The 22,702-nt window shown below is 39.0% G+C and overlaps 1 protein-coding gene across 19 annotated transcripts in view; it reads right to left on the reverse strand.

The window, feature by feature from the left end:
- Window positions 1-22,702, reverse strand: part of HIVEP1 (HIVEP zinc finger 1) — a 185,935-nt gene that overhangs the window by 59,833 nt on the left and 103,400 nt on the right. For 9 of the 19 annotated variants that reach the window (XM_073332044.1, XM_073332041.1, XM_073332033.1 and 6 more), the window contains 3 exons: window positions 15,681-15,803; window positions 14,800-14,853; window positions 7,046-7,099 (listed from right to left, as the gene is read on the reverse strand). In XM_073332044.1, coding sequence (XP_073188145.1) covers window positions 7,046-7,099; window positions 14,800-14,853; window positions 15,681-15,803 — 231 coding nt within the window. The remainder of the gene's footprint in view (window positions 1-7,045; window positions 7,100-14,799; window positions 14,854-15,680; window positions 15,804-22,702) is intronic. The other 10 variants (XM_073332045.1, XM_073332042.1, XM_073332040.1 and 7 more) reach the window with 3 other exon arrangements.

The raw sequence follows: 22,702 nt of genomic DNA on the forward strand, positions 1-22,702 counted from the left end.
CAAAGACCATGAACAGTGTAATTGCCAGCAGTTACAAATTTCCCCACAAAACTTTCTGAGCACATTTATTCTAAAGGTAATAAAAGTATTACAGAAAAATTGTATTAAAAAAATACAACAATCTGCACACATGCACAAACATGTATCAGAAAACGTCCCCAACTCCATCCTCAGGCTCTGATATGTGGGTAGTCTTTCAAACCCTGCAACTGGATTTTCCCCATTTTTAATTCAGAACCAAAACTCAGGCTGAGCAGTTCAGCTCAGGACTTTGATCTCCATGAACAGACAATGAACCACATCCAGGGCTTAATTTCAAAAGGCTGGGTTTTTGCATAGATGGAGGTGGGGAATTTACATTAACCTCCCCCGAGATAGTCACACTTATTGAACCAAAAGCCCACTTTTGTCCAGCACATTTTCAATATAGCCCTTTGAACTCCGAGGCCTGACATTACACCTTCCCTCTAGAAAGGTTACAAATAATCCTGGCCCACAATAATACACATCTTATTGTATTAAGGTTTTTATGGATATTGCATGAAATAGTCATATCTGTCACAACTTCATTATACAACTGTGTTAATTTACAAAAATCTTTATCAAAGTAATGCAATGTTTGAGATTGATTTGCTTTTAAATAGTAATTACATTTGGGCAAGACAGAAGCAATCAATCACAGACTGATAAACTCCCTCATCAAATTACAAAAGCCTCATCCTTCCAAATCACTGTGCTTCTGTGAATACTAATACTTCCGTTGGCCGGTCAAATGCTTCTTGGTCAAATTCGAATAAAATTTCTTAAAACATTTTTTCTCAGTCTATCTTGCAGTACGGCAGCCGTTGCTAGGGTGACCAGACAACAAGTGTGAAAAATCGGGACGGGGGTGGGGGATAATAGGCGCCTATATAAGAAAATGACCCAAAAATCAGGACTGTCCCTATAAAACTGGGACATCTGGTCACCCAAGCCGTCACCCACATGTATCTAGATGGTGGGCATACAGAAAGTAGTCCCAGGGCCCTGTACTGGCTCTCTTTGACTTGTACTTCCATTCTTTCCCATCAGACCCCATACCAGCTTATCTCTAATGTTTTCCCACTATCATTTTTCCTTGTTTTTTGGTTTGCTTTGCTTTCTTTTCACTTCCCCTTTCTTCTTCCCTGCTCCCTGGTTACTCTCAGAGATGCTGGAACTAGGGATGCTGGGGGTGCGGCAGCATCCCCTGGCTTGAAGTAGTAATAACAACCAAATATATGGTAAAAGCTTTCAGCACCCCCTCTACAAAAGTAGTTCCAGCACCTATGGTTACTCTGCTTCATTCTGCATTCAAGTGTGAGCAAGAGACTCTGCCAAGATTTCTACACATCACTTCAGAGACCTGCAATTTGTCAGTTACTCTTTGCTCCATGCACATGAAGAAGAGCAGTAGAATACAAACAACAACCCAGTAATACAATAAACATGACAAATAAAGGAAAAATATAAATTACTTGAATTTTTCTTCCTTTTTATTCACCCAGGAACCTGACACTGGCTTGTGCTCCATGGCTCTGTGGCAGTAATTCTTAGAGCTGCCTGTCTGAAAGTCTGCTCAAACCCACATGTTATTAAACATCCACTTTCTCTCTCTCTCTCTCAAAAAAAAGCTGTGGGCTTGAATAAAAAAGAAAGAGCAACAGAGAGCAGAAGTAAGGTATCTACTTCCGTTCCAATACTACTCTGTGAAAGTTACCTTTTGGATTCATAGTTTTCTGGCTTACAGTTGAACAGATAGTACATTATTCAGTTTCTAGTATTTTTAGTTTATTCTTTAGAAGTATTTTAAAACACATTATAAATCCATATACTAGGGCCAACATTTACTATTAAAATGCATATTTTCTGAAAAAGAATGCAGTTAAAGATGTGCAAGCCTGTCAAAAGAGAGGCAGACCATTGCTAAGGGTCTTCTGCAAACTAAAATTAGAAACCCTCGGGACTTGGTATTTTAAAATATTTAAAATATTTCTACATTCCTATATGTGATGTCTATTCAATTACAGCAATGATCTCTGAGCCTATTGCAAAACAGTTACGAATCATCCCTGTGAGTGTGTTTTCATGAATAAACAACAGAAAACTTGAGTGCTAGATACAGAAAGTAAGTCTAAATGGTGAAAGCCAAAGGATCTTCATTTAAATTAACAGCAGACTGCTAAAACCTTTTGTTTCTGTAACTGACCAACTTTTTTAAACCTCATACAGCAGACTGGACATTCAAATAATGACAGAAGTTTTTAAAATATTTTTTGCCTTCAAAGTTGAAAAAAAAATTTAAGTGTCAATACATACATACATACACATGAAAATAATTAATGAGGCCAAGATCATATTCTACCCAAATTTAGTCCCCAATTAAACAAAACACTTAAGCACATGCTTAATTTTAAGGACAAGTAGTTCCTGTACACTAAAATTGATACAGGGGAAAGGCTGGAGCAATACTGGGCCAGGAAAGCTCTGCCTCTCAAGCACTGCAGAGCATGTTTCTGGGGAAAGGAGCAGTAGAAAGAGAGCTCCAGTAGCCCAGGCAGGAGGGAGGAGAGAAGCAATTTCCTAGAGGGGCACTGCTCTACTACAGTAGGAGAACAAGCCCTTTCCACAGCGGTCCAGCTGTGAGTCTATCTCCTGTCCCTTTAGACATTGCCCAAGAGGCAGTGAGAACTGCGTGGATGGGCATCAGAGGGTCACCTACATTAGTCCTGAGACTCCGGGGTTTGAAGCTAAGGACTACAAGTGAACAGCAGCCATGCCGTAAACTGAGCCATTTGGTGTGATAGGAAGTGGCCCAGAGGAAGGTGAGCAGGCGTTGGGCCAAATGTAGGCCATCCCATGCTCTCACACTTTCAAGGACCCTGGGCAGGCACCTGGTGGACCCATGTCCCCGTACACACCCCAAATTCCCCTATAGCTAGCCCTGGGATGGGCAGGACTAGGGGGTTATTGACAAGTAGGCTGATCCAGCTGAACCCCGTTCAGAAGGTTCCGGACACATTGAATAAAAAAGGACTGGAGCAGCAAGCCGTGACCACTACGCCTGCTGACTGAAAAGAGAACCGCAGTACTGTCCCCTTAAAGTCAACAGACAAAATTTTAAAATGCAACTAATGGTTTTGGGTGCCAAACTTGAAATACTTTAAAGGGCCTGACTTTTTTCAGAGGGAGGGTGCTCAGCACTTTCTGAAAATCAGGCCCCTTTAGACATTTTAAGTTGGGTACTCAAAACTGGAGGCACCCAAAATCAGTTGTCGCTTTTGAAAATCTTGGCAAATGGGCTTAAAAAGCCAAGCATGTGCTTAATTGCTTTTTTGAACAGGAGTTTTAAGATTATTTTTTCTTCATGAGGTGAATGAAACCTTAAAAGCCACGTAATCTGCTTTTACATAAATCACAATTGGAAATAAGTCAATAAAACAAAATGTTATTTCAACATTCAAAGGATCCAATACACTGACTAGAAACCCACTAAAACCTATGAATTTTTCTATTTACCTCAGTGACCATTGGATCAGCTCTCTAAGGCTTGCTTCTTCTACATAGTTTTTGTACCAGTATTACTATTGGTTAGGGGTGTGAATTTCTTTTTAAAATCAAAATAGTTATGCAGGTACCACTTTTAGTGTGGGTACGAAGGTACCATGCTGGAAGAGCTTATTCCTTTTCCGTTATGGGAATAAGTTGTACAGGCATAAGCAACTCCATAAGGTATAGGTGCATTCATGGTTGGTGTGTGTATTGTACTGCTAGAACTGTGATAGTTCAGTTAAAGCAGTCCACACATACAAGTTGTACAAGCCTTTAGTCTTTGAACCTCAAAATATTTAGGCATGTGCATAACTTCACTTGTGTGAGTAGTTCCATTGACTTCAATGGGACTACTCATTTATCTAAAGTTACGCACAATTTAAAGTATTTACAAGATCAGATTTACAAGAATCAAGTACGGCTGTGAAGTTACTGTATGTAAAACATACTAATGCAAACTGTACTAAGAAGATCAACTCGTTAACAGAGTGAGATTTAATGGCCAATGAAAGGAGGTCAGACTAGATGATCTAATAGTCCTTTCTGGCCTTAAACTCTATGATTCTATATATAGGGTGTCTAGAAATAAACTACAGCCATTCTATATTTTAAAGTTACTGCTGCCAAGTTGGAAATCCCAATATACCAGGACAATACATATAGAGTTGAAGAACTTCTAAATAGTTTAAAATGTTTTGGGGTACCTGCAGTATCCAAACAGAGGTCTCCATCTTGTTCAAAAATCTTGACCACAATATATGCCCACGAGATCCTCACTTAACCATGAAAGTGGCTACACAGAGGAAGACATTGCCTGTGAATTCTCCCTTTTCCTTCATTTTCACAGCTGCCTCTTATTCCTTGTTCTTTTTCCCAACTCCCACCACCAATCAAATTACAATTGCATGCACTCTGCCCACCGCATCTTAGCCATGACAACACAGAAACAAAAATAAACAGTGGTCCAAAGTGATACTGACAATTTTCTCTCTGTTCTACAGGATATCTTAGAGGCAGTGTGATGTTGCTAGTATCATAATCTTAACTCCTTACAGCTAAGTCCAGTCTTTTGCAAAGCGTATTTTCTGAACGAGTAAGGTTTTTACATTTAATCAAGAAATGTCCATGCTTGTGGTTTGTTAGACTGATATATTTTCACCTTAATAACCAGTAGTTAAGAAGACTCAAACATTGTTTGATCCTGTATTTTTTAGAGAGAGAGAGAGAGAGAGAGAGAGAGAGAGAGAGAGAGAGAGGACGAGCGAGCATTTTAAAGAACTTAATTCTAATAATTAAAAGAAAAATGGGAGCAAGGGGAAGGAAGAATAGTTATTTCTTATCTTTTACTGATGACTTGAACGATTTTACCTCACATTTTAGCCGGCACAAGAGAGAAAATAATTTAAGGGACAGCAATATAGATGATCTGAAACCTCCTTGTCACTGCCCAGTCACAATAGCTGTAGCACTTAAACATACACTGAAGCCAGAAGGAAAAAGTAATTTATTGGAAATAACAAAGCTAGACCAGAAAAAGTGCTCAATCAAGACAACTGGAAGTTAAAATGTTTCATCTAGGAATCAACAATGTGTACAACTTGGATGAACAAGCAGGGAGAGTGAGATGTCTGACAGCTTTAGAATGTGCAGGCAAAGAGGAAGGTGTTCCACTTGGCTTCTCCTCCTCACAGTTTATATGAATTTGAGATATTTCATCAGCAAGGGGAGATAGGATCAGCCTTAGCAATCCAGTAATATCACAGCATAAGGCAGGGAAGATCCCAAAGACATAATGCCTGGACTCATGAGAAAGTTCCTCTGTGATACTATTTCTTCCCAAAAAGAAAAGGAGGACTTGTGGCACCTTAGAGACTAACCAATTTATTAGAGCATAAGCTTTCGTGAGCTACAGCTCACTTCTTCATCTTCTTCATCTTCATCTTCATCTTCTTCACATCTGAAGAAGTGAGCTGTAGCTCACGAAAGCTTATGCTCTAATAAATTGGTTAGTCTCTAAGGTGCCACAAGTCCTCCTTTTCTTTTTGCGAATACAGACTAACACGGCTGTTACTCTGAAACCTATTTCTTCCCAGAAATAGAAGTCGGTTAAGACAAAGTGAATTTTGCCTTAAATCAGTGGTTCTCAACCAGGGGTACGCATATACTTGAGGGTATGCAGAGGACTTCCAGGGGGTATCATAGAATATCAGGGTTGGAAGGGACCTCAGGAGATCATCTAGTCCAACCCCCTGCTCAAAGAAGTACCAATCCCCAACTTTTGCCCCAGATCCCTAAATGACCCCCTCAAGAATTGAACTCACAACCCTGGGTTTAGCAGGCCAATGCTCAAACCACTGAGCTATCCCTCCCTCTATTATCAACTCATCTAGATAACTGCCTAGTTTTACAACAGACTACATAAAAAGAACTAGCAAAGTCAGTACAAACTAAAATGACAATGACTTGTTTATACTGCTCTATATACTACATGCTGAAATGTAAGTACAATATTTATATTCCAACTGATTTATTTTATAATTATATGGTAAAAATTAGAAAGTCAGCAATTTTTCCGCAAGTGTGCTGTGACCCTTTTGTATTATTATGTCTGATTTTGTAAGCAAGTAATTTTAAAGTCAGATGAAATTTGGGCGTACGCAAGACAAATCAAACCCCTGAAAGGGGTACAGTAGTCTGGAGAGGTTGAGAGCCACTGCCTTAAATGACTGGATATAGATGAGAAGATGATGCTGTCCTGAAGTTAAGTCTGTTAATGTCATGACTCATACCACCTAGAAAAATTATCAGAAGAAGTTCAGGGTGGGAGTGGGGACATAATTTAATTAGTAGGCCCAAGAAAGGTCATCCTTGTAACAAAAGACTTCTATTTACGACAGTTAGCTTCTAGGTTTGGCTGAAGGAAGTCATGTCCGGCAGAGCTCCAGCCACAGAAGAATGCCTTGCTTAACAAGGAGAGATTGAGAAATGGCAGAAATGGCAGAAATGGCAGAGCCAGGAAGGCTCACACCCCAGAACTTTGCAGCAGCATTTCCTCTTCCTTGGTACAAATACCCCAAATCCACAGAAACCAGCTGTTCAGTTGCTGAAGCAGAGTGATTTTACAGTTGCAGAGAGTGATTTTACTACTCAGAGACCACCAAAGGTGATGCTTTGGAAACTTGACACAGAAAACAGAAACCCAACATGACCAGTTGGTGCTGCTTTGCTAGGAGAGGAACACATTCTTCCTCTCTGTTCTATCCGATTACTTATACGTTCGTATATACCACCATGAAGAGAGGAAACAAAACACACACAACTCCCGCACCCCCACCCCAAAAAATCCCCTACCTCCTACCTAAAGAGGAAACAACCTGGGGAATAGCCTGGGAGGCTGGGTGGGAGTTCAGAATTTCTGCCGCCCACAGTCTGAGGCAGATCAGGACTGGGATGTTGAAAGGAGGCTTGAGCTTACCAAATTCGCTGCCCCAAAATTCAACACTTCCATGAGTTGACTGTGCCTGTGCGACTGTAATGCAAGCAAAAAATCCATCAAGTTTAAGGACCAAAGATCAATAAACATGTGACCACTTTATGTAATGCCAAAGCCTCAATGGAGCAATTCTAACCTCCACTGTTAAACAGGCATGCTATAGTATATCCCAATTCAGTACATATGTTTAGCCAAAATATCAAAATAACCTCCAAAACAACATCTTGACACCAAAATCTTTAGTCCAATGAAAGATTCTTCCTACAGACTGTTTTTTTTTCTTTCCTCTCCAGTGTGCCAAATTTGGAATTGAAATCATGAAATGAGGCATTTTATGCTAAATGTGCCTACTTAGTATTGCATGCAGGAATAACATCTCATTGCATGGGTCACTAGATTTCAAAAGCTTTTTTGTAAGAAAAGGAGAAAGAGTGGCCAATGTAAGGGTCGTTAACAAACCATTACCTGATTTAATGAAATCCTGCCTACAGACAATTCCCCAACCATGAGTATGGACGGGAAAAATAGAAAACCTACATAAGAAAAAGCCCTGAATATCAGGACATCTGGTCACTCTACCTAAGCTTCCTCTATACATAATGATGTTGAGCCAGAACAAGTTTCTGAACAAATAGTCCCTGTTCCCTTCTCTTCAGTTCTTTAATACATATTTCCATTTGAAAAGATGGGCTCAATTAAATCCACATTGCCTGAGGCAATTAGGGAAACATGAGCACTCATTTAATGGCAATAATGTTTAAAGATACATTAGACAGAAGATGGTGGGAACAATTTTAGCCCTAAAAGATGGAACTTTAGAAGTTTAAACGCTAACTCTTCCTTTTTGGTCTTAACAGAAGCAGAAGAGGTTAATTCAACTACACTCTAGCACAGGGGTTCTCACGTGGGGGGTCGCGAGCTGTCAGCCTCCACTCCAAACCCCGATTTGCCTCCAGCATTTATAATGGTGTTAAATATATTAAAAGTGCTTTTAATTTATAAGGGGTGGGGGTCGCACTCAGAGGCTTGCTATGTGAAAGGGGTCACCAGTAAAAAGTTTGAGAGCCACTGCTCTAGCAGCCAGTGATGCCTTAACCAGCAAGGAAGTTAAATATGGAAGGTTAAAAGGTGGGAAGGATGATATCCACGAGGGAATGTCCCTTTTATGCATTACTGCAAAGTTCCCAGTCCCGAGATCTTTGGTTTGCTGGAAGTGGCTCTTCACTAGCTGCAGATTATTAATACTACTTCATACGCACAACTTTTTAGAAGTTTCTCATAACAAATCTTCAGCCAGGTCAGGTCACAATATCTTTCCACAAAAGGAGAATTACTTATATTTTCATCTGAGTACTCTGTTGTATCAACCATTTTAAAACACCCCTTTATCCTTTGGTGGAGGACTAACTAAATGAGCAAAAACCTGATCTAGGGAAACCTCTAGAAAGACTTGGTAATCATGTCTGAGTCCACACAAGACTGAGGAAACCAACAGGAACCCAGAGTCCAAAATTCTGCAATGAAAGCGCTTGCTTACGCCAGTTCGAGTGTGATGCAACAGGCAACCCACCTGCTTAGATATATACCCATCTAAAAGGAATGAGTTTGTTCTGATCTCAGATACATGAGTGCCTCTCATGCAGTCTGTTCTCTCTGGATTCTTCTCAATTTCATTACCTTACCAGCTCACAAGGACTGGAAACATTGACTGTAAACAAGGACTGTAAACAGGAACACAGCACAAAGTACACAAGCGTATCTGCAATCAAAACAAACCAAATATCCTCAGTGTGGTGTTGGTGGGGCACAACACCCAGCTGCAGGTTTAAAACTGCAGCATAGCCTTAGTTTTGGAGGATATGTTTCTTGTTTACTATCAGAAAGATTTTTTTTTTTAATGTGGGGTCTGATTCAGGACATCTGGGGCATGCTAACCTGTAATCTGGGGCATGCTAACCTTTGAAAAAAATGTAATAGATGCATCCTGGAATCTCTCTTTGTCGAACTGTTATTCAAAAACTTTGCTGTACTCGTCAAAAAGTCAAAATACTATTACTCTAACATCACATTAATATGATAAAGTTCTCATAACACTTTCAGAGGATGACATTTTAATTTTAAAATTGTAAATCTGTTTATCTCCCTAACTGTCAAAACAATACCAGAACTTGTTTCGTCTAGCACCAGCAATTAATTTGTTTACACAATATATTTACTAAATAAATAAAACAAAAATAGCTTTCCCTCCAAAATAGAAACAGCAGGTACAGACATGGCCTTGCAGTCCAAGCAGACTTGGGAGCCAGGAACGGCTGAGTTTCAAGCCCAGTATGGCAAACAAATTCACCAGCTGGTACACCGTGTTGTGGCTAGGAGCAAAGTTGCATATTTTTTTCCCCTGTAGTCCTGCTGACCAGGTCCACTTCTTGTCCCCTGTTGTCTTGTGTCTTGGCCCTCCAGCAGGGTCACCTTTTGGCACAGCGGCATGCCTCACAGGTGCCGTAGGGTGGGGGGAGGGGGCTTCTTGAACCCAAAGATGCTATTTAACCCATTCTTGCCTGGCGTGGGGTTTGTATACCTGGTTACACCGAGCTCTAATACCTCTTCCCACTCTGTCCTAGGGAAATTGACCACCTCCCATCCGTAAAATGAGAATATTGAGACTTACTTAGCTACCCAACAGAGGAGTCAGGGAGTGAGGAGTAAGGCCTAATCCTACTCCCACTGAAGTCAATGGGAGTTTTTTACTTTATTTCAATGGGAGCATGAATAAGTTTATAAAGAGCTTTAAAAATGAAAAGACCCCCTCTACCCCCCAGTAAGTCACAGTTATTCTCAGCAGCAGCAAACAGATGTCTAACACGTCTGCTCACTCCATTTTGAGTTACTCAGAACCATAGGCCTTGTCTACACTTGTGGCCACATGTAGGGTACGTGCAGCTATACGCCACAGTGAAAGGCAGGCGGTGTCCACACTCACTATGGTGCGCAGCTGGGCAGGGAAGAGGCAGTGCGCAAAGGTTCAAGCAGTGGGACACCACACTGCTAAAAGCAGCACTGTAGACATTGGAGGCGTGGCTTGGGCATGCACAGAGTCTGATGGGGTATATACCCTAGGGTTCTGATTCCCTAATCATTGCTGCACTGTCTACGCTGCTATTTATCCCATGCTAGGTGGGCATACAGTGTCTGTACTCTACCTGCTGCTGTAAAGATAGACCTATTCATAGATTATAATGCCAGAAGAGACTGTTATGATCATCTAGTCTGACAGCCTACATAACATGATAATTCCTGTGTCAAGCCCATAACTCCTATTTGTGCTATATTTTATATCTTAGAAAAATATCCCATATAGATTTAAAATCTTGTAGTCTAATGTACCCAGAATCACTTAATATCCACTTATATATGTTTTAATTATGTACAGGACCAAAGACTTTATGTAACCAGTCAACGAAAACATGCAACAGAATTACACAAATGATTATTAGTTTGCACTTTAAAGGCATTTAGAAATTCAAAGCTAGGCAACTCTGTTGCAAGCAAACAGAATAAATAGGTTAACTCCGGGCTTTAAAAAATCCCCCACTGCCAAATGAGAGCTTTGCATGGTGAATGTGGGATGGGAATTAAACCTTCAATTTTTGAAGAATTTAAGCTTTCATTTAAAATAAGTAAGCTTCTATTCTTTATGGTTGTGAAGCTAACCTACAAATACAAAATGAATGTAATGAAAGCATGGATCACAGTGAGTAGGTCCTCTTCCAGAGGCAAGGGCATAGTCTCCAGCAAGTATAAGATAAAAAGAAGGCACTTTTGGCTACTACTACTGAGTATCCAAAAGTAGTGAGGAGTCCAAAGAGACTGTACTAAAACCTCAGGGTAAACAGCTTCTGTGGAGGGTGAGGTCATATCATGGTAGATCATCAAAATGCTTTCATTTGCCTATCACCATCACTTCCATCTTTCCAGATTTTATCTTGAGCCATCCCTCTGTCATCCTAGGTCCCTGTTTTTCTCAGGCATTGGGATAGTGGGCATATAGCACAGTTTATGAGTGATGAGGAGATATTGCTATTAATGGCACTCTGAGCATCTTTCCATGATTTCACGCAGTGACTTTATACATGAACTGAACAAGAGAGGTGACAAGATTGAGGATTGCAGGACATCACAAATTAAAGCCCTTACTGAACACATTACTGGTTACTGAAATATGATCAGTTCTTCTCCCTCCTTCCCCATTATGGTAGGATTTCTTTTCCTTTTTAAAATGTTTTATTTTGGGAAAGCAAAATCAAACTACACGCATTTTACATGGTACTTTGCCAGAATGAGGCAGACTCTATAGTATGTTGTACATGAACTACTTGAGTTCACGACAACTTATGTTAGACCTGACTGAACACTCTATGCAAATATTCCTAAAGCAGACCTTTCTAATGCACCTTAATTCACAATTTTGCTGCTGGAGCCAATTCATACCTTAATGAACACAAGGAAAGGGAAAGAAGAACGGAATACTAAGAATTTTAGGCACTGACTTTTCAGGGTCTACTTTTCAATGTTCAAAATTCACTCACTGCAGAGTTAGCTTAGTATGTAAGGGTGGAATGGTGTCTGGATATGCTGACAGTATCTGTATTCACTATGTGCTTTCTTGCTAGTGATTAGCAACAACACTTTGTACTACTTTAGCTCTTTTAATCTAAGGATTTGAAAACACTTACCAAACATTAACGAATTAAGGCTCACAGTATCCTATGAGGCAGATATTATTACTATTATTTCCATTTTACAGATGGAGACGGAGAAGTAGTGACTTGTCCCAGGACACACAGTATGACTGTGATGAACCTATATTATCAGAACCTGACAAAGTCCGGTGCTTCAGTTATGACAGCAACCTTCCTTTCCTAAGTTACACTGGAGTTCAATGTATTGCATAAATTAATATTTTTTTTCATTTGAATTAAGAATGGTCAAACTGTTTCTTCTCTCATGTATATGAAACGTAATCAGGTCCAAGATATTTGTAAATTAAAAAGTCTTGATTTTCCAGTTGTAGCTTTATTCTAAATATTATTAAAATTATTATCTTAATATCTAGGAGCCTCGGTCATGTACTAGGACCCCATTGTACTAAGCACTGTACAAACAGAACAGAAATATGGTCTCTGATCCCAAGAGCTTACAATCTAAGTGTAGCACAAGATGTAACAGGTGGATACAGACAGACCCACGGCAGAGTACAAGGAAACAATGAGATAATATTGGTCAGCTTGACAGGCAGTGGACTCGGCACAACAGCAGCCTAACCGTTGTCGTACAGCTCATGGCAAAGAAAGGTTTTAAGAAGTGATTTGAAGGAAGATAATGAGTTAGTTTTGCCGATGTTATGGGTAGCTCCTCCAAGTGGGGAAGGCCACATAGGAGGAAACATAAATGTTCTTGTTTGAAATTTAACAAGATGGCAATAGGGGCTGGTATTATGGGTCAACCAGAGACAGGGGCTGACCTTTCTATAGGTAATGAGAGATGATAGGAAGAGTGGGGACATGCTGTGAACATGTAAGGGTCCATAGGTAGAGAAGTATGTCTATAAATATTGCTATTCTGCTTCTTTATTTTTCCTCCCTGTTTTTGATAAAGAAAGATCTATTACAATTTTCTTCTTATTTTCACTACTTTACTGAGTGAAAAAAGGTGTATTTAGCACAAACTCGTTTTGTGGCTTTTTACACACACACACACACACCATTTATAAATCTGATCACTGGCCAATTACCGCCAGCTGAAAAAACAGTATGTCCAATAACCTCATGAAAACATTTTCCTCTCCAAGCAGGGTATGTAAATTACAATATTACCAAACAGTAGTTGGCTTGTAAGTTTGTGGAATTTATTACCCTATTTATTTTAAATAGGAAAGACACTTATCTAAAGAATCTCTAAACTGAAAAGACCATTTGGTAATTTAGATACAAAAGAACTGAAAGAAGGAAAGAAACACATATACTTTAGGTGAATTTGTGTATATTTTACTTTGTTTCATCAACATTATATTAAAGTGTCCGTATTTTAAATTACTTTTTCAATTTTATACAAATATTCTTTTCAGTCTTTCAATATCCTTAAGAATTTGATTGCTTCTTCAAATGATATCCATCAGAATCTAGTTCATACTAGCAACTGGTTCACCAAGTACAACATACAAACAAAACATAAAATAAATAATTTTTCTAAGAGAAAAAGTGCATTTCTACTCTGTAAAGAGACTTCATTAAAAATGGTAACAGATGGTACTCCACTTATTGTCTCAATTATTTCCATATTAAATTCTGTAACTGCCAGTCTCATAAACTTGGCCTAAGAGCTGAAAGTCAAGTCATTACCAATAGTAGATTTTGAAGGCCAAATGTTGTCATCACTTGAACCTCTGTAACCACATCATCTTCAAATTGTACTCTCTGTTATACCTTGGCAACCCTATTGCCTTCAATGGGGCTGCACAGATGTAACCAGGCGCATAATTTCAACTATGCCGGCTGCATGCATGGTCCTGAACATAGTTAACATTTTGGTTGATTATGCCTAGCCTACTTCTCCCAGAGCTGTACTGGTTTTAGACTGCAAGATTGACAATAAAAAAAAAATATCTGGTTTTATCACTTAAATAAGCAGTTATAATCTGATCTGAAGATACACAGGGATCTAGGATCTACTAAGTAAGAATGTGCCAGAAGTGGTTAAAGTTTAGTATCGAGTCTGATTTGAGGAAATGGAAGTGTCTCTAAATTTGCAAAGGAAACTCAAATATAGCACAGCAGCTTTAAGCCTGATGATTTTATCATTTAATCATTTATTTTTGTTTTATTCACCCTTTACAAATATTAGGTGAAACGTCAATGCCCTGACGATGCAGAACAACAAAAGCTTGCATCCAACTTTTCCTAAAAGGACCCTTTGGTTGCTTCTCTTCATACTAAAAGTTTTTATTTCTTCCACTGATTGACCCTGTACTTTGCAAACTTAGTTAGGATACAACACCACCTCTATGATGTCGGCAAATGTAATCTCTGTTTTGAGGATGGGCTATCAGTAAAGTCTGAAAATATGATCTGTAAAAAATTATGAAAAACTCTTATAAAAAAAATAAGCAACTCTGTTCCAGGCAACATCAAAGATTCACCAAACTGTCCACCATCTGCAACATGTCAGATAACACTTCAAACATACTATCAAGGAGGAAAAGAATGACTTTAACATTTGCCACAAAGCACCAATCTCCTACGCTACTGCTGTCAGCCAACCTTATATGACCACTACCACTAGTCACCACGCATCTCTGCTACACAGATTTCATCTGTCAGAAGTCATCTGTATGTTAAAATAACTGATAAGTGTCCTCTCATAATCCATATAACCCAATCACAGGTTGATCATCAAAGACAGAAGATAGTTATTAATAATCAATTAACCTCTAGTATGAGCTGAAATGTCAGTACAGACCTAACTTTATTCACCTCAGCAGCCAAAGTCAGTGGGACGACTCAAGTGGTTAAATTTAAGCAAGTGTTTGTTAGCAAGACTGTGTTTGTTAGCACAGCATTTGCTCTACAGTCATGCATTCTATTGGCTTATCCCTAAGCCCAGCAAAATCAAAGGGAGACTTTCCACAGACTACAAAAGGCTTTGATCAGTTTTGCCATACATTGTTTTTGCTTTCTTACCTTTCTGCTGGTCTTCTGTCTCATTAAGTTCTTTTTGTGCTTCTTCAATTTTGTCTGTTTAAGAAAAAAATACATCATATTAAAATATAAAATAAAGTTGTAAAAAAGTCATTTCTTGAAAATATCTGCTTGTGTTAATATGCTAACTACTTTGTTGGATAATCTCATTTACATTTATGGGCAATATATGATTTACATGTAAATAAATACGTTGTGTAAGTCATACAATACATGACAGTAATACTGGCAAGTAAAATCTTACTGTGTTGTATTAGCACCTACATTTACTAAATTGCTACTGACAGATTAGCATACATAAAATAAGTAGTAAAGAAATAAAAGCATTGTTATGGAATATGCAGTTGATAAGTAAATCACAACATGTTCACATTATCTGCAGTAACTCATGTAGCCCAATGGACTACATAAAATAGGTATTAATGTGAATTACTGACATATACATTTTTTAACTCATCTTAGAAAACATCAAGTGCTGTTAAAACGTTACAATGTTATTACAGCATTAAGAATTATGGTAATATAAATCACAAACAGTATTTGTTTTTCCATAAATACTGATGTGGGTAGAATCAAAAGGCCCAACTGCGCTTCCCCATGGTAAAGCCCAAGGACAAGGCAAAGGGATGGAAATTGTTCCATCAAGTGTGTATGGTTTATCCAACTATGGAACTGTCCTACATAACCCATGGACCAGCAAGAGGTCCATCTGTGCAGAGAACCTCTGCTCCCAGCAATCCACCCCTACCAAGGGATCCAATGGAGCCAGAGTGGCAAGGCTTCTGCAGTGGGCATCTGTACCATGACACCTCACCATGTGTGCGCACAAGCAGGGATGGGGAGTAGTGGGAAATGAATACAACCTTGAGATGTATTTCTTTTTGTACTGAACTCTGGTGGATGTGCAGGTGGAGGAAGACACAAATTCCCCTGCCCAGCTTCCCCACGTACAGACCTATGGTCCTCCAAACAGTCCTCCACGTGCTCTGTGGGAAAAGAGGTAGTGGTGGGGAATGCTGCTGTAGAAGTAGCTGAGCCTGTACTCCATAAGGAAGCAGGGAATCTGCACACAGATCTCTTCCCAAGGAAGATCACATGAACCCAATCAAGTTCAAAGACTTCAGCTCTCGGTATAACTATACCTCAGTCTCATCTTAAATAAGACATACTACTGTGGAAGTTAATCTCAGTTTTTCTACATCTGGGATGTAGTATCTTTTCCATGCATTCTAAGTCAATCTTAAAGATGCATATAACATCTTAGGGAGTGAGTTTGTTTTTTAAATTTAATATCCCCAAATATGAAACAGCACACACACATACACGGGTAAACTTTGACATTCCTATGCAAACACTTTTAAAAACAAAGTGACTGAAGATATGAACCAGTTCAGGTTTTACTTTCCTACCAAGACCTGAGTTCAGGTTATAGCATTTAGATACAAAGCAAATTTTTCAAAAGCACCTAAGTGATTTAGGAGCCCAAGTCCCATTGGACAGCCCAGAGTTGGTGGTAATGCAGAACTGCACTGCTGCAGGGGAATCTCTGAAGCTCTCTGGCTGTACTGGTGAAGTGCATTTAAAGGGTGTAGTATGCTTAGATCTCCTAATTTGCACACTAGAGGAATGAAACCTTAGCTCTGCATACTCTCCACCCTCTTTCAGGTAAGCTGTTCCTGGTGGGGAGCATCTTGGCGGTAGCTAGTGTACTCTCAGGAGAACAGGAGCTGGCTGGCCTTACCTCCTCCCACTACCCAGTGTGAGGCTATGTAAGGGTCCACCATAATATATCCCCTAGTGAACTTTTCCCATGATAGACTCTGCCTTCTTACGGTCTTTCCTAATATCTGAGAGACAAAACAATAACACACCATAAAGACTTGTTAGGGTTTGGCTCATTGGCACTATTTGTAAATAACTGATGTAACAGCCTGCAGTTATTTTTCAATATTTAAAAAAAAAAAATCTGAAAAAAATTCAAGGAAGAGAACTATAATATAAATACTCTTTTATGGGTTTGGAGAGTAAGTGCTGTCCGAGTTATTCTATCTTGTACTTTTAAGTCTCAAAATTAACAAGAGAGAGGATTTATATTCACTACGCGCACAGAGGCCCAATCTTTCAAACATTTACACTTGTGATAACATCACTCCTGTAAACAGTCCCAGACAATGCAATGGGACAGCTCGTGCATATTTAAAGGACTGACCCCCCCCCGAATTTATATGTAATTAAACAGCCAAAAAAGTCTACAACTGTAGTCCTGTGGGTGAACTCCTCCTTAGGTCAATGGGTTTTTGTCATTGACTTCAGTGGGAGCAGGATGTGACCTACAGCCTGCAGCAGAAAGTCTTATTTAAAATTTGTTATTTAGTTGTGATTAGTTGCTTACCATTAACATTAGCAAACCAGAAAACAGCAATTTGGAAGCATATATCGTACATATTAGACGCTTGTAGATATGCAAAAATTAAGTACATTACATATAAAAGATGGTCTCAAAACCAAACCAACATGTAGTAATTTGTATAGTGGGCCTGATCCTGTGAGGTGCTGAGTGTCTCCTTCAAATGAGAGTTAAGGTTTGTCTGCAGCTTGCACCATCAGACCCCCAATGATGAATCCATTGCAAGAGGCAGCATTAAGGAGTTGTTCACATATCTAGTCATGCTGACTGACTTTATACAATGCAGACTTTATACACTTGTATCTTCTCAGAGCTGGACATAACTGAAATGTACTCTTTTTTTTTTAAAAAAAATCCCCTGGGAAAAGGCCTGTCAAAGACAATTACTAAAAAAATATAAAATATGAAGCATCAAATGTGCAGTTTTATACACCCCTTTCATGACTGCTTTCATGGGAGAGAGAAATACAACCCCTCTGACAATCTTATTTTACTGGTCTTCTTTAATTACTTAAAAACTACTCAAGATAGTTAAGTCCCAGGCAGATTGTGAAGAGCTACAAAAGGATCTCTCAAAACTGGGTGACTGGGCAACAAAATGGGAAAGGAAATTCAATGTTGATAAATGCAAAGGGATGCCCATTGGAAAACATAATCCCAACAATACGTATGAAATGATGGGGTCTAAATTAGCTGTTACCACTCAAGAAAGTCATTGTGGATAGTTGGAGTCATTGGAATCATTGTGGATAGTTCTCTGAAAAAGTCCACTTAATGTGCAGTGGCAGTCAAAAAAGCAAACAGAATGTTGGGAATCATTAAGACAGGGATAGATAATAAGACAGAAAATATCATATTGCTTCTGTGTAAATCCATGGTACGTCCACATCTTGAATCCTGAGTGCAGATGTGGTCACCCCATCTCAAAAAAGATATATTGGAATTGGAAAGAAGTTCAGAAAAGGGCAACAAAAATGATTAGGGGTATGGAACGGCTTCTTTATGCGGAGAGATTAATAAGACTGGGACTTTTTAGCTTGGAAAAGACAACGACTAAGTGGGGATATGATAGAGGTCTATAAAATCATGACTTAGAATCATAGAATCATAGAATATCAGGGTTGGAAGGGACCTCAGGAGGTCATCTAGTCCAACCCCCTGCTCAAAGCAGGACCAATCCCCAATTAAATCATCTCAGCCAAGGCTTTGTCAAGCCTGACCTTAAAAACTTCTAAGGAAGGAGATTCCACCACCTCCCTAGGTAACGCATTCCAGTGTTTCACCACCCTCCTAATGAAAAAGTTTTTCCTAATATCCAACCTAAACCTCCCCCACTGCAACTTGAGACCATTACTCCTTGTCCTGTCCTCATCTACCACTGAGAATAGTCTAGAACCATCCTCTCTGGAACCACCTCTCAGGTAGTTGAAAGCAGCTATCAAATCCCCCCTCATTCTTCTCTTCTGCAGACTAAACAATCCCCGTTCCCTCAGCCTCTCCTCAGAAGTCATGTGTTCCAGACCCCTAATAATTTTTGTTGCCCTTCGCTGGACTCTCTCCAGTTTATCCACATCCTTCTTGTAGTGTGGGGCCCAAAACTGGACACAGTACTCCAGATGAAGCCTCACCAATGTCGAATAAAGGAGGACGATCACGTCCCTCGATCTGCTCGCTATGCCCCTACTTATACATCCCAAAATGCCACTGGCCTTCTTGGCAACAAGGGCACACTGCTGACTCATATCCAGCTTCTTGTCCACTGTAACCCCTAGGTCCTTTTCCACAGAACTGCTGCCTAGCCATTTGGGCCTAGCCATTTGGTCCCTAGTTTGTGTGGAGAAAGTAAATAAGGAAGTGTTATTTATTCCTCATAACACAAGAACTAGGCATCACCAAATGAAATTAATAGGCAGCATGTTTAAAACAAACAAAAGGAAGTATTTTTTCACACAACGCATAGTTAACTTGTGGAACTCCTTGCCAGAGGATGTTGTGAAGGCCAAGATTAACAGGGTTCAAAAAAGAACTAGATAAGTTCATGGAGGATAGGTCCATCAATGGTTATTAGCCAGGATGGGCAGGGATGGTGTCCCTAGCCTCTGTTTGCCAGAAGCGAGGAATAGGCAACAGGGAATGGATTGCTTGATAATTACCTGTTCTGTTCATTCCCTCTGGGGCCCCTTGGTACTGGCCACTGTCAGAAGACAGGATACTGGGCTAGATGGACTTGCGGTCTGACCCAGCATGGCCACTCTTATGCTCTTGTGTACTTAACAGTTGAAGCACTAAGATATTTTATTAACATCTATACTACACCTTTTAAAGTATATTACATCACTGGGATTCACAGGTAATCTGGGAATGAACATTGTCTACATTCTTCCAGCCCTGACTGGTATTTGTGAACCAGATAATCTTTAAGATTCCTAAGATGCTATTTAGCAAACCAAAACTGTAAGTGGGATATCCACCTCATTTTCCCCAAACATTTTGACATATACACATAAGACATAATGTTTGCCTTTCTTCAGATAATTTAGCAGGTTTGCCATCTAAATGTATTTTTGAATACACTAAGAGCTACAATTTTATCTCAAACAATTTACAACTTCAGTATATTACACTTAGTTACAGTAAATTCATACATTTAGATTAATAATCATAGAATCATAGAATATCGGGGTTGGAAGGGACCTCAGGATGTCATCTAGTCCAAGCCCCTGCTCAAAGCAGGGCCAATCCCCAACTAAATCATCCCAGCCAGGGCTTTGTCAAGCCTGACCTTAAAAACTTCTAAGGAAGGAGATTCCATCACCTCCCTAGGTAACGCATTCCAGTGTTTCATACGGAAGCCGTTCCATACCGCTAATCATTTTTGTTGCCCTTTTCTGAACTTTTTTCCAATTCCAATATATCTTTTTTGAGATGGGGTGACCACATCTGCACTCAGGATTCAAGATGTGGACGTACCATGGATTTACACAGAGGCAATATGATATTTTCTGTCTAATAACAGTATATAGAATAAAATCAATTATGTAAATATTATGGAAGCCTTCTACTTAGACCTTCAGGAGGATTATTAAGAAAGTACTTTCAGCTCAAGTGCATTCTGTTTTCCTTTTTTCAAATAAACTATAACAAATGCCCACAGAAATTTCTAACCACTTCTAGCACAGTCTGTTATGCTAAGTAATGAGAAGCTGATAATGGAAATAATAATAATAAATAATAATAATATTATATAATAATAATATACATTTTGTATGCAGCTACGAAATTTCTTTCACTTCCTGCAAGTCATGCTATGCAATAGTTATAGTAATTTATTGAATACAAGTATTTCTTTGTAATATATGCATCAATACAGATGAGTTTCAAGCATTCTGAACTTAGAAAAACTTCAATATTGTACTAATAACAGAGCCATTCTGAAATACGACGAGGAGTCCAGTGGCACCTTAAAAACTAACAGATTTATCTGGGCACTGGCTTTTGTGGGTAAAAAACCACTTCAGAAGTGAACCTCCATGAAAGCTTATGCCCAAATAAATCTGTTAGTCTTTAAGGTGCCACCGGACTCCTTGTTTTTGTGGATACAGACTAACACGGCTACCCCTCTGATTCTGAAATTGTGAACGGAGTGGCCAAACAAGCAAGAATAGTGCATCAGTAAATTTACTTCCATCACATATTTGACAAGTGCGGTTTAATTTTTAAATCATAATTACAATTTTAATTATTTTTAAGATTTAATTTTCATACTTCATAAGACTTTACTACAGCACTCTTTCTAAATCTTTGCTGAGAAGTGAGAATGAGACGCTTCCAAATTTGTTTGTACCTGAGGTGTATGGATTAGCATGGGTCTAATTTACTAAAAATTTCATTATTACATGTTTGCAGCAATCCTTATCAGACAGATACCTTTACTAATCATGCACAGAACACTTCAAAATGTTCATAGCTCTTTATAAAATTGAACAAGATATGTACCCTACCTCAAGGATTTTACACTCTAAGGCCTAGTCTACACCTAAAACGTATGTCAGCCTAGCTACATCGCACAGGGCTGTAAAAAATTCCATGCCCTGAGCACCATGCTTAGGTCAACCTAACCCCAGGGTAGACGCAGGTAGGTCAACTGAAGGATTCTTCTGTCAAGCTAGCTATTGCTTCTCAGAGGAGCAGATTACCTACACTGATGGAAAGTCCTCTTCCATCAATGTCAAAAGAGTCTACTCTATGGTACGACAGCAGCAGAGTTACATCATTGTAGCTGTGTTGCGGCAGCGGCTGTAATCCTGGCACTCATTCTAAAACAGATCTGACAGATAAGTGTGAGAGAAATTACGCCCCCTTAACGACAAAACTGTACACCACACTGTATCTTTACACATTTACAACCATTAGTTCTTGTCTGCACTGCGAAACTGCATTGTGTTTAAAAATGTATTAGTTAACACATTTTAATGAAACATGATGTTACATATGATTTTACCCGAAGCGGGATTCCTACCACTAACCACTACTAGGTAACGTACTGCTTCTGTCAACACCAGAAACTAAGTTGTATTTAGCATCAAATTAGTTAAAATGTGCTAGCTAACACATTTTCCATCTATAGACATGGCCTCAGGATCTGTCTGATAAAATAATATATTCTGCTTTTTCAATTACAGGAATAATTGGTTTACTGTGAAGGTTTCCGAAATTAGATTACATAATATATTTTCCAAGCTCTGCACAAAAGTTATAAATACTTCTTCCCTATTTTTCTTTAGAAAAGCATCAGGTGTACTAAAAATAACTTACTAAATAACATTAAATTATTAATGTCATTTTCATAGATTCTAGTCTGACCTGCTGTAAGAAACAGTCCACAGAACTTTCCCAAAGTAATTCCTAGTGCAGATCTTCTAGAAAAAGCATCCAATCTTGATTTATACCCACCATGAACTTAGTAAGTTGTTCCAATGGTTAATTACTCTTAATGTACACCTTAATTTGTCTGAATTTTTCTACTTTCAACTTCCAGCCATTGCATCATCTTATACCTTTCTCTACTAGACTGAATAGCTCATCATCAAATATTTGTTCCCCATTTAGATACTTATAAACTGTGATGAAGTCACACCTTAACCTTCTTTCTGTTATGCTAAATAGATTGAGCTCCTTGAATCTATTGCTATGAGGCATGTTTTCTAATCGTTTAATCATTCTCACCGCTCTTCTCTGAACTCTCTCTGGTTTATCAGTATTCTTCTTGAATTGTGGACACCAGAACTGTACACAGTATTCCAGCAGCGGTCCCACCAGCGTCAAACACAGAGGTAAAATAACCTCTTTACTGCTACTTGAGATTTCCTTGTTTTGGTATCCAAGGATTGCATTACTCCTTTTGACCACAGTGTCACAATGGGAGATCATGTTCAGCTGATTATCCAAACTTACCCCTAAATCTTTTTCAGAATCTCA

The sequence above is a fragment of the Lepidochelys kempii genome, chromosome 2, assembly GCF_965140265.1.
Source record: "Lepidochelys kempii isolate rLepKem1 chromosome 2, rLepKem1.hap2, whole genome shotgun sequence".
NCBI lineage: Eukaryota > Metazoa > Chordata > Testudines > Cheloniidae > Lepidochelys > Lepidochelys kempii.